We start from the raw sequence: 14,550 nt of genomic DNA on the forward strand, positions 1-14,550 counted from the left end.
GTCTAGGTTAGATACTCACATCTGAAGATTTGGAGCTAGGAACTAAAGATGAGGGAGAAGAAGCTATGTTTGTTTTTCTGGGTCTGGGTTACTTAATATGATCATTTCTAGTTACATCTATTTACATTCAAAGTTCATGATTTCATTGTTTCTTTGTAGCTAAACAGTATTCCATAGTGTATATGTACCAATTTTCTTTATCCATCCATCAGTTAAAGAAAATTTAGCATTTAGTTTGTTTCCATTTCCTAACTGTTGTGACTAGAGCAACAATGACTATGGTTGAGCATGTATCTATGGAGTAGAATGTTGAGTTCTTAGAGTGGTATAGATTTTTCTAGATTTTAATGTTATATTTTATAAGAAATCTTTAGCAAATGTTAAACAAGTCTATTGGATTCTTTAGCACATATTTATCAAATATTTACACATAACAGGTCCTATTCTAGGCATTTTATGGGGCCCTTCTAGGTGATGTTATTAGGAGATGCAGCCACTGGAAGATGATTAGGCCATGAAGGCAATACCCTAATGAATTAAACAAGTGACCTCACAAAATAGACTCCAAACAAAAAGAGACCCAAGAGACTTCCTTCTCATCTGTAAAGTCAGGTCACAGCAATAAACAGGGCCATCCACGAGCCAGGAAACATCCCCAAAAGATTCAGACTCTGTCTACAGCTTAGTCTTAGACTTTCTAGTCTTTGGAATTGCAAGAAACAAATTACATTGTTTATGAGACAACTTGCTTTTTGTAGTGTTTTATAGCAGCCCAAATGTGCTACTATACATCGTTTAAAAGAGATGAATTTAACAGAGGAACCAGGAAAAAAAAACACAAATTTGAAAAAATAAATCAGGGCTTGGGTAACATTTGCATAACATTCAGGGTCAAAATGCAATAAAAGAAGATGATTTAGCTAAAGATGAAAAGAGTACCTAAATAAAGAAGAGATTTGCAGTGGAAAGACTTTATTAGATAATTTGAATTCATTATGCAGCTCCAAAATACTTTTGCTCCTTGGAAAACATTTTCTTTCACTCAAATTAATTACATATATTTATTTTTCAAAACTATGCCCAAGAAATTTCCAGTTCTGTGAGTAAGTAGCCCCAGGTCTCTGCCTTCACATAAATCACCAAGACCAAAACACACATAAACTATAGAACTTCAGTTAAAGGTAGAGACTTTGAACTTTTGAAATACTGTAATGGTAAGATCCCTGGGTTTTGATTTTGCCTCTCATGTACATACTGAATGAGGCATAGGAGAAACATGCAACTTATAAATAATAACAAACTTAGGCAAAATAAGCTTCAATCTCATGTCAAAGGGCTGGAGAAATGGTGTTCTAAAGAGGAACGTTTCTGGTAATGCTGTCTCTAAGTCAACAGCAACAAAAATCCTAAAAGCCTCACTGAGATTGAAAGGGATCTCATTTCCCACTCTTTGCCCTCCCAAAAGCATTTCTCCCATTCTCTGAGCTGGAACTGGTGGAATTGAGTAGAGCAAAACGCTTTTACTATTACAGTATATCCCAGGTCAGAGTCAGTGACCTGGGAGCAGAGAGGTAGAACGTGTTAATATAGGGTAAATGCATTAGCTATATTTTTTTGTTGTTTGACGAAAGTAACTGTATAAAAGAAAGGTTTATTTTAGTAGAGACTATTATGACACAAAAGGCCTGCTGGTGAGAGCATGGGGGCATCTGGTCACATTGTGTTCACAGCCAAGAAGCACAGAGAGATGAATGCAGGTGTTCAACTGGCCTCCTTCTTCTCCTTCAGTCAGGAACTCTAGCCCATGGGATGTTCCTATTCAAAGATTGGGTCTTCTCTGCTCAATTAAACCTCTTCAGAAGCTCTCTCCTAAACACATCAGGAGGTTTGTCTCCTCTGTGATTCTTTATCTAAAGAAGTTTTAGTCAGAACTCTGGTATTTCACACACTATGGTATTACCCATGTGTAGAAGCACTGAATCAACATTGCCGTAGAAAACTCAGATTCAGTATTTGGTACCACACAATTAAGTTCGATTTTAGCAATGCCAGATTTTATGTAATGATCTAATGCAGAAACCATGTGATATGGTGGTTTCATTTTAGAGAACTTTACATATTCATAGCAATAGAATGGGACACTGGGGAGTGGTAACAAAAACCCTAAGAAGAGCATTGATAAGAATTTAATATAACATGATTTTTTTTTCAACAAGTCTCAAGTGATTCTCAGGTTCCAGCAAAATTCTGAGATGTGAGGCAGAGCCGCTAGGCAGAGTAAATATTAAGGAATAGGGAAAATATGCTGAGAGCCATGGTTAAAGGATTGCATGTGGGCCACAAAAGCCTCATTTTTTTTTCAGTTTCTTTTTCTCCTCACCCCAAAGCTAGGTCTCCTTATTACTGATTAGGTGGCACTGTGCCAGTTTAGGCAATACAGGTCTACGAAGAATCTGAGAGCTAGTAAAGAGCCTTTCCTTCAGGAAAAGTAGCTTTCATTGGCCTCTTGCTAGTTCTTAAATTCTATAGTATTCTCTCCAAGCTATTTGTTAAAACAAATAAACAACAACAAAACCATAATGAAAGACTGGACAGAAAAACCAGGAGTACATTGGCATACTTGGCTTTTGCTGGGGATTTTACTTCTTGTTAAGATCAGTGCACTAGGAAATCTTGGTTTCTGTTGATAGAAATCAGGGCACTTAGGTTGTGACAGGGACAGTAACGTGAATGTAATGTAGGGTTTTATGCTTCCAGAAGCTGGGGAGAGGGAGATGACATGGTTATGTAAATGAAAGGACAGGGAGGGAGTAAAGAGAGCGTGGTGGAAATTAGCAGACAGAAAACAGGAAACTTATGAGTGTGAACGCTATTTTGAGGGTCTGGAGAGATGGCTCAGCTTGTAAGAATGCTTGTTGCTCTGAAGAGGACAGGAATTCAGGTGCCAGCACCTGTGTTTGTCTGGTAGTGCAGAAACACTTGGCACTCCAGCTCCAGAGGATCTGACTGCCTCTTATGTCCTCCACAAACACAAGTTCTTATCTACACATACACACAAAAATAAATCTCTAACAGAGATTTGATGCTTATGTTTGTTTGATCTTGTCAAACAGAAATCTGGGTAAAAGTTAAATGAATCTAGTAACTTGTCTTAGATTTTAGAAAAAGAAAATAATGGGAAACTATAGATTGTTAACTAATCAGAAAATATTTTTTTGTTTTAAAAATTTTCACTTTTGTTGAAAATAGATTTTTTTCACTTATCTTGATTACAGTTCTCCTCCCTTTACTCCTTCCACTTCCTGCCCTCTCCACTGCCCCTTCTATATGGCTCCACTCATTAGAAAACAAACAGGTTTTGAAGGGATAATACTAAAATATAATAAGACAAAAAACAAAATATAACACACAAGAATAGTAAAACAAACAAACAAAAAACCCAGAAGAGCTCAAAAAAAGCACAAGAAACAGATATTGATGCAGAGAACAACTTGTTCACACACTTAGGAATCCCAAAACTGCAAGTCTGTGTATCTGTATGTCTATATCTATACACAAAGGACTTATAGGGTAAAAAGAGAAGTATATGTATATATTTCTCTCCATATATTATATATCTTTATATAAAATAAAAATAAAAATAAGATAAATTTAAAAAATATGTATAAATAAAATAAATTAAAATTAAAATTTTTAAAAAGATAAAGAATAAAAGCCCTGACATGACATTATGAGACAACTAATGTCCAAATATGCTGGAGAGTTCATTTTCTGTTGGCCATCTACTGCTGGATATGGGGCCTGCCCTTAAGAGTAGCTTGTTTTCCCGATGAGACTCCATTGGAGAAAACCAATTTTTCATTTACAAGTGGTTATGAACTGAAGATAACTTCTAGATTAGGGATGGGGCCATATGATCACTGTTGTGTGATATTTTCATTTCATTCTAAAAATAAAGCTTTTAGTCACTAGCTGACCAAAATTAACCATAGAGGTTTGGAAGACTGTAGACAGATAGGAGACAGGAAGTAGTAAGGCGGAACTGAAAGAGGATCTCAGCTTTTTTGGAGGAAGGAACAGAAGAGGTAGGAGATGACTGGTGGCTTCTCCGAAGCTTCTCTGATCATTCAGGTTCTTACCCCAATATCTGACTCTTGATTTTTTATTAGTTAGTTAGTTAGTTAGTTAGTTAGTTAGTTAGTTAGTTAGTTAAATGCTTCAGACCATGTCTCCTTTTAGTTCTAGGACCCTATGTGGTACAGACCTATGTAGGCCTTGTGCATGATGCCTCCATCTCTCTGTGAATCCGTGTGTGTATCATCAGTCCTGTTATGTTTCAACGACCTTGTTTCTGCCTCATCTTCTGGATGATTCCCTAACTCCTAAGGGAAGGATTTGATGGAGACATCCTATCAGAGCAGTGTTTCAAGGTCTCTCACTCTCTGCATAGTGTCTGGATATGGGTCTCTGTATTTGTTCTCATCTGCTGCAGGAGGAATCTTTTCTGATGACGGTTGGACAAGGCACTGATCCATATAGCAAAATGTCATTAGGAGTCATTTTATTGCTAAAATCTGTTAGTAGAAGTAGTAATTGGTTCTACCCTAGTTCCCCAGACTCTCTACTTGCAGGTTCTTGGTTACCTATGTATTACTAGAAAAACATTTTAACAAAGATTTGATAATGAGAAGAAAGGGGAGTGAGGAAAAGTTAAAATTTAATATATGATATTTGGAAATCCTATAAAGAATGCAATTATTTTCTTTATTCAATTATGTGAAGGAGTTTAATGCATGATGGCCTAGTAGGCACCTGATAGAATGATAACAGGCAGGTTTTAGTTGCAGATAATGAACTCCAGTCTCTGGTCTGCATTAAGAAAGGATGAAAAAGATTATTATTAAATGAAACAAGTCTTCAATCTAGAAGCTATATTCTTTCTTCTTTCCTTTACTAGTGAGTAGACTTTTACTTTTGCCATAGACTTTGCCTGCAGCCACTTTTTTCTTAATTGGATGATATCACTAGATTAAAAAAGCTACTTAGTCTGTGTGTTTCTGTGGATGAGTATGTTAGTTCTCAATCTTAAATAATGAATCTACAGTTATTTGTGAGCATTTATCAATTCTTTCCTTACTTGGGTTCTGTACATACTTGGTTACCTTCCTTGAACCCAGTAACAATGCTTCCAGGGGCTGTTCAAACTCCAGCCTTCTACTTTGTTACCACCTAGCCTGGAGCCCCAGAGTTCATGTGTATTCTTACCTCAGCTCTTAACAAATCAGGCAAATGCTTGGCCTGTTCCTGGAATACAATTTAGTCCATCCTGTGTGCTTTACCACCTGACACTCTTGATACTGAATAAACAGTTCAGTGGCCTGTTGGCCTTGTCATTGTTTGCTTGCCTGGGAAGGAAAGATTTTAATAGCTTCTACTGACGCAAAACTGAGCTGTCCCTGACTTCATACACCACCAGACAAAGCCGATGGATACATCTCTTTCCAGAGTGCTTGCAGTACCGATATGGCAAGCAGCTGGAGTTGAAGATGAAGGACAGATTAGAGGAACTGAAGAACCACATTAGCCATGGAAGAGTCCCCTCAGAGTTGGATGACACCTTGATGTTTGACAACCATGCTTTTGAGAAGAGTGAAACAAACCCCATAGAAAAGTTTTTACAGGAAGTAGCTGAGCTGTCCCTGGCACTGGCTGAGTTAGAAGGGCTGTCTCAGTTAATAGACAAGAAGCAGCAAGGTGTCCTGTGTTGTACCACAGAGGAGAGTGTGTTCAAGGAGAAGAATGAATTGAATACCATAAAAGCTTCCTTTGCCAGCCAAGCCCGGCTCATTCAGCCTCAGCTAAGCACCATCCAGGATGAGTTGGCCACAGACTGTAAGTACTGGCGGGCTGAGCACCGCATTCGTCAGAGCCAGCTCTCTTTTCTCCTTAGTTACTACCGTGACATCATCAGCCACCACTATGCCTGTGAGACTCAGAATCTGGTCAGGCTGAAGGAGAAGATGGTGAGACAGGCAGAACTAGCTGGGGTGAAGCTCCAGGAAGAGGATCTGGAGAAACTGGTGGCGAACCCTGTGCCTCCTCAAATTGTGGGTTGTGATCTAGATGTTTTGAAAGCTAAGCAGCAGGGCCTGGCTCTGGCCGAAGTACGTCATCAGCAGCTGCTGGACCTTGAGTACCAGATCAGTGAATTGCACACCATCTTTTTCCAAGTAGAAATGTTCATCTCAGGACAGCAAGAGTTGCTGGATAGTATTGAGTACAACATTTTGCACACCCAGGACTATGTTGAACAATCAAATGAGACAGTGAAGAAAGCCCTTAAATATAAGCGCCAATCACGCTTTTTGATGGTGGTATCAACTGTGGCAGGCCTGTGTGCCTGCTGTACATGCTTGTCCGGTATCACTGGGCCTGTGCATTGAGCAAGAAATGTGACTTCTGGTGGAGTGAGCAAATGCTGAAAAACAAAGATATTGTTTTGGTATATAACCTTAAGGTTAGCATTACAAATAAATGGGTGCCAGCATCTGAGCTGGCAGACCTAATGTGACTTGTCTGTTTCCTCAAAGGTAGCAGGCAGTAAATTGTGGTGTGCTTTTCCTTATTGTTGTGCAATATGTTACGTTAAAAAAAAAAAGCTGTTCAAGTATGGCTGCTTCTGCAGACACTGTTGCTCAGGAATTAGTGTTTCCTTCATTTTCTTTTACAGCTGCTTGCTTTATGTTCCAGGATGACACACTTTTCTTATTTTCTACTATTAGAATCTCATTAGTGTTTTATGTAAATACAAATGCTCCTTTCTAAAAGAACAGCTAACAAAAAGCATAGGGCATATCACACTGCCTTGCTTTCTATAGCTGTGACTGAAACACCATGGGCAAGGTAACATATTAGAAAGAATTCAATGTGGAGCTAATGGCTTAGGAGAGCTAAAGTCATGTCCATCATTGTAGGGACCATGGCATCAGGCAGACAGGCAGGCATGGCACGGGAGCAGGTGTTGAGAGCTTACATCTTTAGACACTACCATGAGGCAGAGAGAGCTAAATGGGAATGGTTGGGCTTTTAAAACCTTAAAGCCCATCCTCAGCAACAACCTCCTTTTACAATGGCCTTACCTCCTAATCCTTTCCAAGGAGTATCAATAACTGGTACCAAGTCTTTACCTATATGAGCCTATGGGGGTCATTCTCATTTGAACCATCACATACACTGAGAATTCAATAGAGCAATGCAGGCATACTAGATGGTGAATTGGGATGCAAATGATGCCAGGAAGAAAAAGATTACATAAGTCAGTTAAAGGAGTATAAAAACTTGAGAGACTAGATGATGCTGGGCGGCATACTGAGGAAAGTTACAAAAAAGTAGAATACAAGATTATTTGAGTGTTCCTCGTACAGTTAGGAACCCAGGGAGGGAAAAAGCAAAATGAAACTTGATTTGGAGGCTACCCACTTTCCTTCGCTCAATTGCCATCGTGCTGTTTTTATTTTGGGGAATAATTTTCCCAGTTTGTCCTTCCTTGAGGTTGTCAGACAGTACTTAAGTAAAAACACATGTTAATAGTCTGTATGGAGGAAGAGAGGGAGTTTTGGGTCAGAGGAATTTCTGAGGTGTAGATAGAAATGGGGCTTGATTAGGAGATCAGGGCATAGGAGTTTTCCAAAGGGGAAGTCATGCTCCATGACCAAAGTAAGGTTTAAGAATACTCAGCTTCAGCTACTCATGAGTGACTCACAACCATGCACAAGTTGCCAAACTCAAAAGTCCCTTTTTTCCCTCTCTTTCTTTTTGGTTTTTTAAGACAGGGTTTCTCTGACTGTCCTGGAACTAGCTCTGCAAATCACCTGCCTCTGCCTCCCAAAGTGCTGGGATTAAAGGAGGGCACCACCACTACCCAGCCCTTTTTGCTTTCTTTATATATTGAAAATAATTAATTTCCATTTTCTAAGGAAGCATTTCTCTACAATAGTTTCTAAAGACAAAACAAACTTGTGTGTGTGTATCTTCCTGATTCAGTAGCAGCAGCACCTGTAACAAGAACCTCTCTCTCTCTGAACTCTTACATGATCTGTTTTTAAATATCACCAATTAGGGGAGTGTTGTCAACAGGGTTTCTATTAGTTCAGTTAGTGTCACTCATGTCTCCCAAAGAAATTCTCTTCAAAGGACAAGGTTCTGATCAAATTAGAGTAGTTTAAGCATCTTTTCTAAACACTGGAAATGAAATGGTGTATGAATTCAATGTGTGAGTCATTTTAAAGGATTATAAATACCTGTTCGGTTGGAACATCCTGCTTGCCCCTTCGTGGTCTGGGAAGCACCATTCCTGTCTCTCTCACTCTCTCCAAACCCTACCTGCTCAGAGAGTCTCTGAACAAAGGGAAGGCACCAAAAAAGCCAGTTCCACATTCTTGGTGGCCGTGGCAGCTCCTCCCCTAAAGTTGCCAGGCACTCAAGTCCTCACCTAAAGTGCTCAGCTTTTGACCATACATACTTCCATAAATCCAGCTTTTGGTGGACACATCATCACCCCTTGCCTACAACCTATATAATCTCCCTGCATTAGTCCGGGTGGGTGGCTCTCAGGCCTTGATCTCTGGCACTAGAGAATTTGCCTTGGAGTTTCTCTGCTCAAATAAACCTGTTGTTATACTTTTTCATTTTGGCTTGATCTGGCTTACTGTGTCAGTGGAGAAACCTACTGTCAGACGGGGGTGGGGGGGTGGGGGCACAGAAAGCCTATTAATTCCTTTGGACAGACATTGTACAATTTTGCCGTATTTGTTGAACTGCCATTCTTGTGCTTGCAGACAGGTGCTTGCCTTTCAATTTTTATAAATTGGAACGGACTAATTAGGTACTTTTATCCTAAGTAATGAAGGTGAGCTTTCAAAAAAAATCACTGCAGTCTTGTTGCTATTGTCCTAGACAAAATCCACCATCGGAAATATCAAGAAACTGATGTTTATATATGCTCACATTATTTACACTAGAATGAATATATTTAAAACTCATTATAATATGTTTTCTTGCATTAGGTGTGCATTTAGCCACAAAGCATGATGGAATTAATGAGATGTTAGTTCGAATGCTAAGTGACATTTTTTTTTTTTTTTATGGAGCTCCTGTCGATGAGGTTTTTCCACTTATTTCCTTCTGAGTACCTGTATGTTTTCATATTTCTTATTGTTATTTCAGTGTGGATTGTTGTTGTTGAGTGTCCTGCCACTGACCTTGAGAATCAGAAATGGTGGAAAAGATTTCTCTGTTGCTAGGAACCATAATTTCCCATTATTTCTGAAAGGACAGTTACAGACAATTACATTTGTCACTACAGTTTTAACTTCAGGAAAAATGTATGCCCAATTTGTGAGTGTTTGTGTGTGGGGGAAGGGGCATGGTGAAAGAGGACCTTGGGAGATAAGGGTCCAGGAGTAACTGCACACTTAATAAAGAACAGGGATATTTTTACTTATTACTGTGATGTACAGGAAAAGATCACATTTTTGTGTCGTGTTGCCTAGCAATTTATCATGTTTTATTATTTTTTTCCAAGTTCTCATTACATATAATATACTGCATTCATTTTCAGAACACTAGGTCTTCCAAATGGATATGCCTTTATAATTCCTTAGAGGTGACCACAATTATTATACATTTATAGATGGTGTTTATTGAGATTTATATCTGTGCACATTTTAATAGCTCTTTCCTCTTTATTCCTGAGTAGTATTCCTTTTTTGTTTTGTTTTTCTTTTTTTTAATTTTTTTAACATTTTTTATTTGAATTAGAAACAAGATTGATTTACATGCCAATCCCAGTTCCCTTCTCCCTCCCTTTCTCCCCTACCAACCCCCCACCTAAAACCCTACCTATCACATACCCTTTCTTCTATTCTTCACCTGACTCAACCTTTCTGCTCCCTCATGACTTCTGCATCCTTCCTCTTCTTCCCTTCTCATTCTCGTATGTTTTATTATTTAAAAAAAAAAAGACCTGTCACAGTTATTTCTTTTTAAGACAAAAATATTATCCCTGTGTCATAGATGAGTTAGCCAATGTCAAACGAGGAGCATGAGATGTCCTAGGTATTATTCCTGTTTAATTTCTTTTGGGGGTCTTTGTTTTTGAGTCAGGGTTTCTCTGTGTATCAATGGCTGTCCTGGAACTCACTCTGTAGACCAGGCTGGCCTCGAACTCAGAGATCTGCCTCTCTGTCTTCTGAGTGATGAGATTAAAGGCGTGTGCCCCCACTACCAGGCCACGAACTGACATTTTGACAAATGAGTTTCTCAATAGGCATTCAGATCTCTGATCAAAGTAATTAGTGATGTGGTACCTAAGTTATCAGCAAAGAGGAAGGTCAGTTCATACTTGAAGCTTAAAAGCTGTGTCTCATCAGACTTTGCCCATGCTGATTAAAACTGTGAGCTTCATTATGTCTTTGCTCAACCAGTTAGAATTAAATTATTCATATTTGATTCATAAGTCCTAAGAAGGAAGTGAAACAAAATGAGTAGCCACTTCTTGCGGGAATGACTAAGGAAGAATTATGTGTCAGTATTTGTGAGCACCATGATGGGAATAAGAATACTTTTGAAACATCTTCTGTTGTTGTGGGGTGTTGGGAGGAAGAGGAATGAGACAGTTGACCAATGGAATAAACACTAAAGTAGAAATAATGTCCTAGATTTTTTTCTCTCATCATTTCATTTTCTTTATCTGTGGAATGAGGCATTAGTGGAGATGATTACCAAATTCATTCCTAGCATATCTAACATTTTTCTCTGTTATTGCCCCAGCAAGAGCATCCTCAAACAATTTAAAAAAGACTTCTTATGTATACACAATCTTTACATTTGTACTTCATAACCAAGATCTGTGGATGGGTTTTGAGTTATAGCAACCACTGAAAACTTTTGCTTCCTTTTAAAATTTGAAAATATTGGCCATCTCAAAAAAATTTCACGTTATTACCTGAATTCAGAAATAAGTGAACAAGAAGCTTTCTTGTTTCATGCAATCCTATTCATTCTTGGTATAATTTTCTGAGCTCTTGAGTCTTTTTCAGAAAGTCCTTGCTTATGCTTATTTACATTGAAGTATTTTACCTCTTTCCCTAAAGCAGTTCAGAGTCTCAGGTATTTCATTAAAGTCTTTGTTCCAATTTGAACTGCTTTTTCTGTACAGTTTGAGAAACATGGACGTAGTTTCTTTCTTTCTTCCTTTCTTTCTTTCATTCTTCCTAATCTCTCCCTCCCTCCCTCCCTCTCTTTCTTTCATATCTAACTCTAGTTTTCTACCTGGGGATATTGGGTCCTACCACACTGTTAGTCAAAAAAGCTGTTTTTCTCCAATGTGTGCTTTTGACATCTTGTAAAAAAACTAGAAGGCTGTGGCAGGTTTTGTTGAGCTTATTTGTAAATCAGAATTTGGGGAGTGAAGGTTAGAGGATCAGAAGGTTAAGGCCAACTTGTTCTATGTGATACTCTGTTTTAAAATTGCCCACAAATCCAGGTGTCTGTAGATGTTAGGTTTGTTTCTGGATTTGATATTGTATTCCTTTGGCCCAAAGTATAACTGAGATCATGCATTGTGATACTGCCCACATTTCTTTCTACTTAGAATCACTTTGGCTATTCAGAATCATCTTTGCTTCAATATGGATTTTATGATTTTTTTCTAGTTCTTTGATGAATGTATTTGGAATTTTAACATTATGTTGAGTCTTTTGATTACTTTGAACACAGTTATCCTCACAATATTACTTCTATGAAAATGAAAGGAATTTCTATCTTCTAGTATCTTAACTTTCTTTGTTGTTGTTGTTTTTGTTTGCTTGTTTTGTTTTGTTTTTCAAGACTGAGTCACTCTGTGTAGCCTTGGCTGTCCTGGAACTCCCTCTGTAGATCAGGGTGGCCTCGAACTCACAGAGATCTGCCAGACCCTGCCTCTCAAGTGCTAGGAGTAAAGGCTTGTATCACCACCACCAGGCTTTCTTTTTTTAAATGTTAAAGTTTTTATTCTAGAAGTCTTTCATCTCTTTAGTTAGGTATATTCTCAGGCACTTTGAGGCTCAGGACTTTGTACTTGCTAGGCAAGTGCTCTACCACTAAGCTACATTTCTGACCAGCAGCTACTGTGAATAGAGTTGTTTTCATTCTTAGAAAATTCATTACCACTATTCTACCATTTTTTGCATATTGCATTTTGTGACCTATTTTTGCCTCATTTTAATTGACTTGGACTTGACCTGACTGGAGTGGCAAGGGAAGGAGGAAAGGACAGATACACAGACACAGGTACAGGAAATTTGGGAGCAGGTGGGCTGGAACATCACTAAGAGTGCAGCAACCAGGAACCTTGGCATATTATGTACAGCACAGGGGTCAGAGTTAGCAAGTTTGGTGAGAGGTCTCTGTGGGCAAGCAGTTTTATGTTGCAGTCATTTAGGAGGAAGAAGCTGCCATTGATAGTTTTGGCACACACTGGTCCATCCTCTGTGACTCATCTGCTCTTCATTCACTCAAGGCTTCCACACTATTATTTACTGAAGTTTCCTACCAGATCTGAGAGTTTTGGTGGAATATCTAGGGTCTTATTTTAAGTATAAAATCATACCACCTACAATTAGAGATTTTTTTCTTTCCTATTTGTATCCCCTTTCATTTCTTGTAGCTTATTGCTCTAAGATTTTGAGAACTATATTAGTTGATTTAGAGTGGAAAGAGTGGCACTGTCTTGTTTCTGATTTTAGAGGAGCTGCTCCCATTTTCTCTTATTTGGCATAGTGCTGGCTATAGGTTGTCATATAAAGCCTTAATTATGTTGAAATTTGTTCTTTCTGTCCCTCATGTTTTTTTTCAGTTTATAACCCTGAAAGGATGCTTTACTTTATCAAAGACAAATCTATATCTATTGACAATCATTTGACTTTTGTCCTTATACCTATTTATGTGTTCTACTAAACTTGATGATTGTACATGTTGAATCATCTTTACATCCTTGAAGAAAACATATTTGTTCATGGTGTATGATGTTCTTAACACATTCTCCAATTTGTTTTACATTTTATTGAGAACTTTTGCCTCTATTTTTTTTTTTTTTTGGTTCGGAACTGTAGTAGAGTTTAATTGGATATCAGTAAGAAAGATAAGAGGAAAATCTCCAAATAATAACATATCAAACAGTACACCTCTAGGTAATTTAAAATAAAAAATAAAAATACTCTCAAAGAAATTAAGAAATACTTGAAGTGAATTTAAATCAATATATAGCATTCCCAAACTAGTAGAATACATCTAAAACTGGGAGAGAGGCTATCATGATAGTTGTGTGTGTTAGGAAGAAGAAAACGTCTTTGAAGACTTTACAGGAAATTAGAAAAGACCAAATTAACACAAAGAAATCAGGAAGAATTGAACACAGTATGCAGCTGGAGAGGAGGCTCAGCTGTTGGGAGTTCTTCCAGAGGACCTGAGTTCGGTTCCCAGCACACACATCAAGTGCTCACAACTACTTGTAATTCCAGTTCCTAGGGATCACTGGCCTCCATGGACACGCACGCACACACACACACACACACACACACACACACACACACACACACACACACACACATGCACGTGACAGACACAGACATATAAATGAAAATGAAGATAAAGTATTTGTTAGAGCACAATAAAGCTAGTGTAAAACAAATAAAATAAAATAAGTTTAAAAATAAATACAATAGAAAAGTCAGCCAGGCTAAGTGTTCTTTAGTTGGTGTCTCACACTCCCTGATCTTAGGAGCTATTATAGTGTTCAGTAATCTAGGTGATGTGTGTCAGTCAGAGGACACACATGTAGACAGTGTGATGGAGGTTTGGGGCCATCAAACTCTTTTGTATCTGATTGTGTTTTCCTCTGTTTTAATCAGGGAAATTGGATAAGAGTGTTTTAATAATTCCCTTTGTTCAGTTTTCCTGCAATTTTAAAAATCTGGATAGTGCTAGCTTTACAGAATAAGACTGGTAGTGTTCTTTTCTTTTCTACTTTATGAATCAGCTTGAAGAACATTGGTCCTAGTTATTTTATAAAGATCTGATAGAATACAGTAGTAATCCTGTGCAATCATAGGCTTTCCTTTCTTAAGAGAATGTATTTCTACTTCAATTTCATTACATTTTACAAATACACTTAAGTTTTCTAGATACTATTGATTTAATTTTTCCAAGTTGTATTTCTAGGAATGCCTCTAATTCTATAATATTTTTTAGTTTATTGGAAGATGTAATTTCAAAGTATTCTCTAGTGATGATCTAAAATGTTGTGGTTTTTCAGTTTTATTGGTTTTTGTTTTCTTTGTGTTGCTTAGTTGGTTCAATATGCTGTTCTTTTATTCTTATTTCATTAATTTCTTCCCATATCTTTATTATTTCTTGCTACCTGCTGCTTTGGGGGCTCAATTGTTTATTAAGGACCATGAAGTTGATTGTTCAACTATTTGAAATATTTATGATTTTAAATATAAGCATTAA

General features: G+C 37.8%; 1 protein-coding gene across 1 annotated transcript; it reads left to right on the plus strand.

The window, feature by feature from the left end:
• The first annotated feature begins 5,546 nt into the window (after positions 1 to 5,546).
• Syntaxin-3 lies at positions 5,547 to 6,443 on the plus strand. Its single transcript, XM_027432932.1, has one exon. It carries the CDS (start codon positions 5,547 to 5,549, stop codon positions 6,441 to 6,443), a length of 897 nt encoding a protein of 298 aa, XP_027288733.1.
• The last annotated feature ends 8,107 nt before the right edge of the window (positions 6,444 to 14,550 follow it).

Source organism: Cricetulus griseus, chromosome X (assembly GCF_003668045.3).
Source record: "Cricetulus griseus strain 17A/GY chromosome X, alternate assembly CriGri-PICRH-1.0, whole genome shotgun sequence".
NCBI lineage: Eukaryota > Metazoa > Chordata > Mammalia > Rodentia > Cricetidae > Cricetulus > Cricetulus griseus.

Coding starts and splice junctions, on each gene's coding strand:
- Syntaxin-3 (XM_027432932.1), top strand. CDS start 5,547: ATGAAGGACAGATTAGAGGAACTGAAGAACCACATTAGCCATGGAAGA.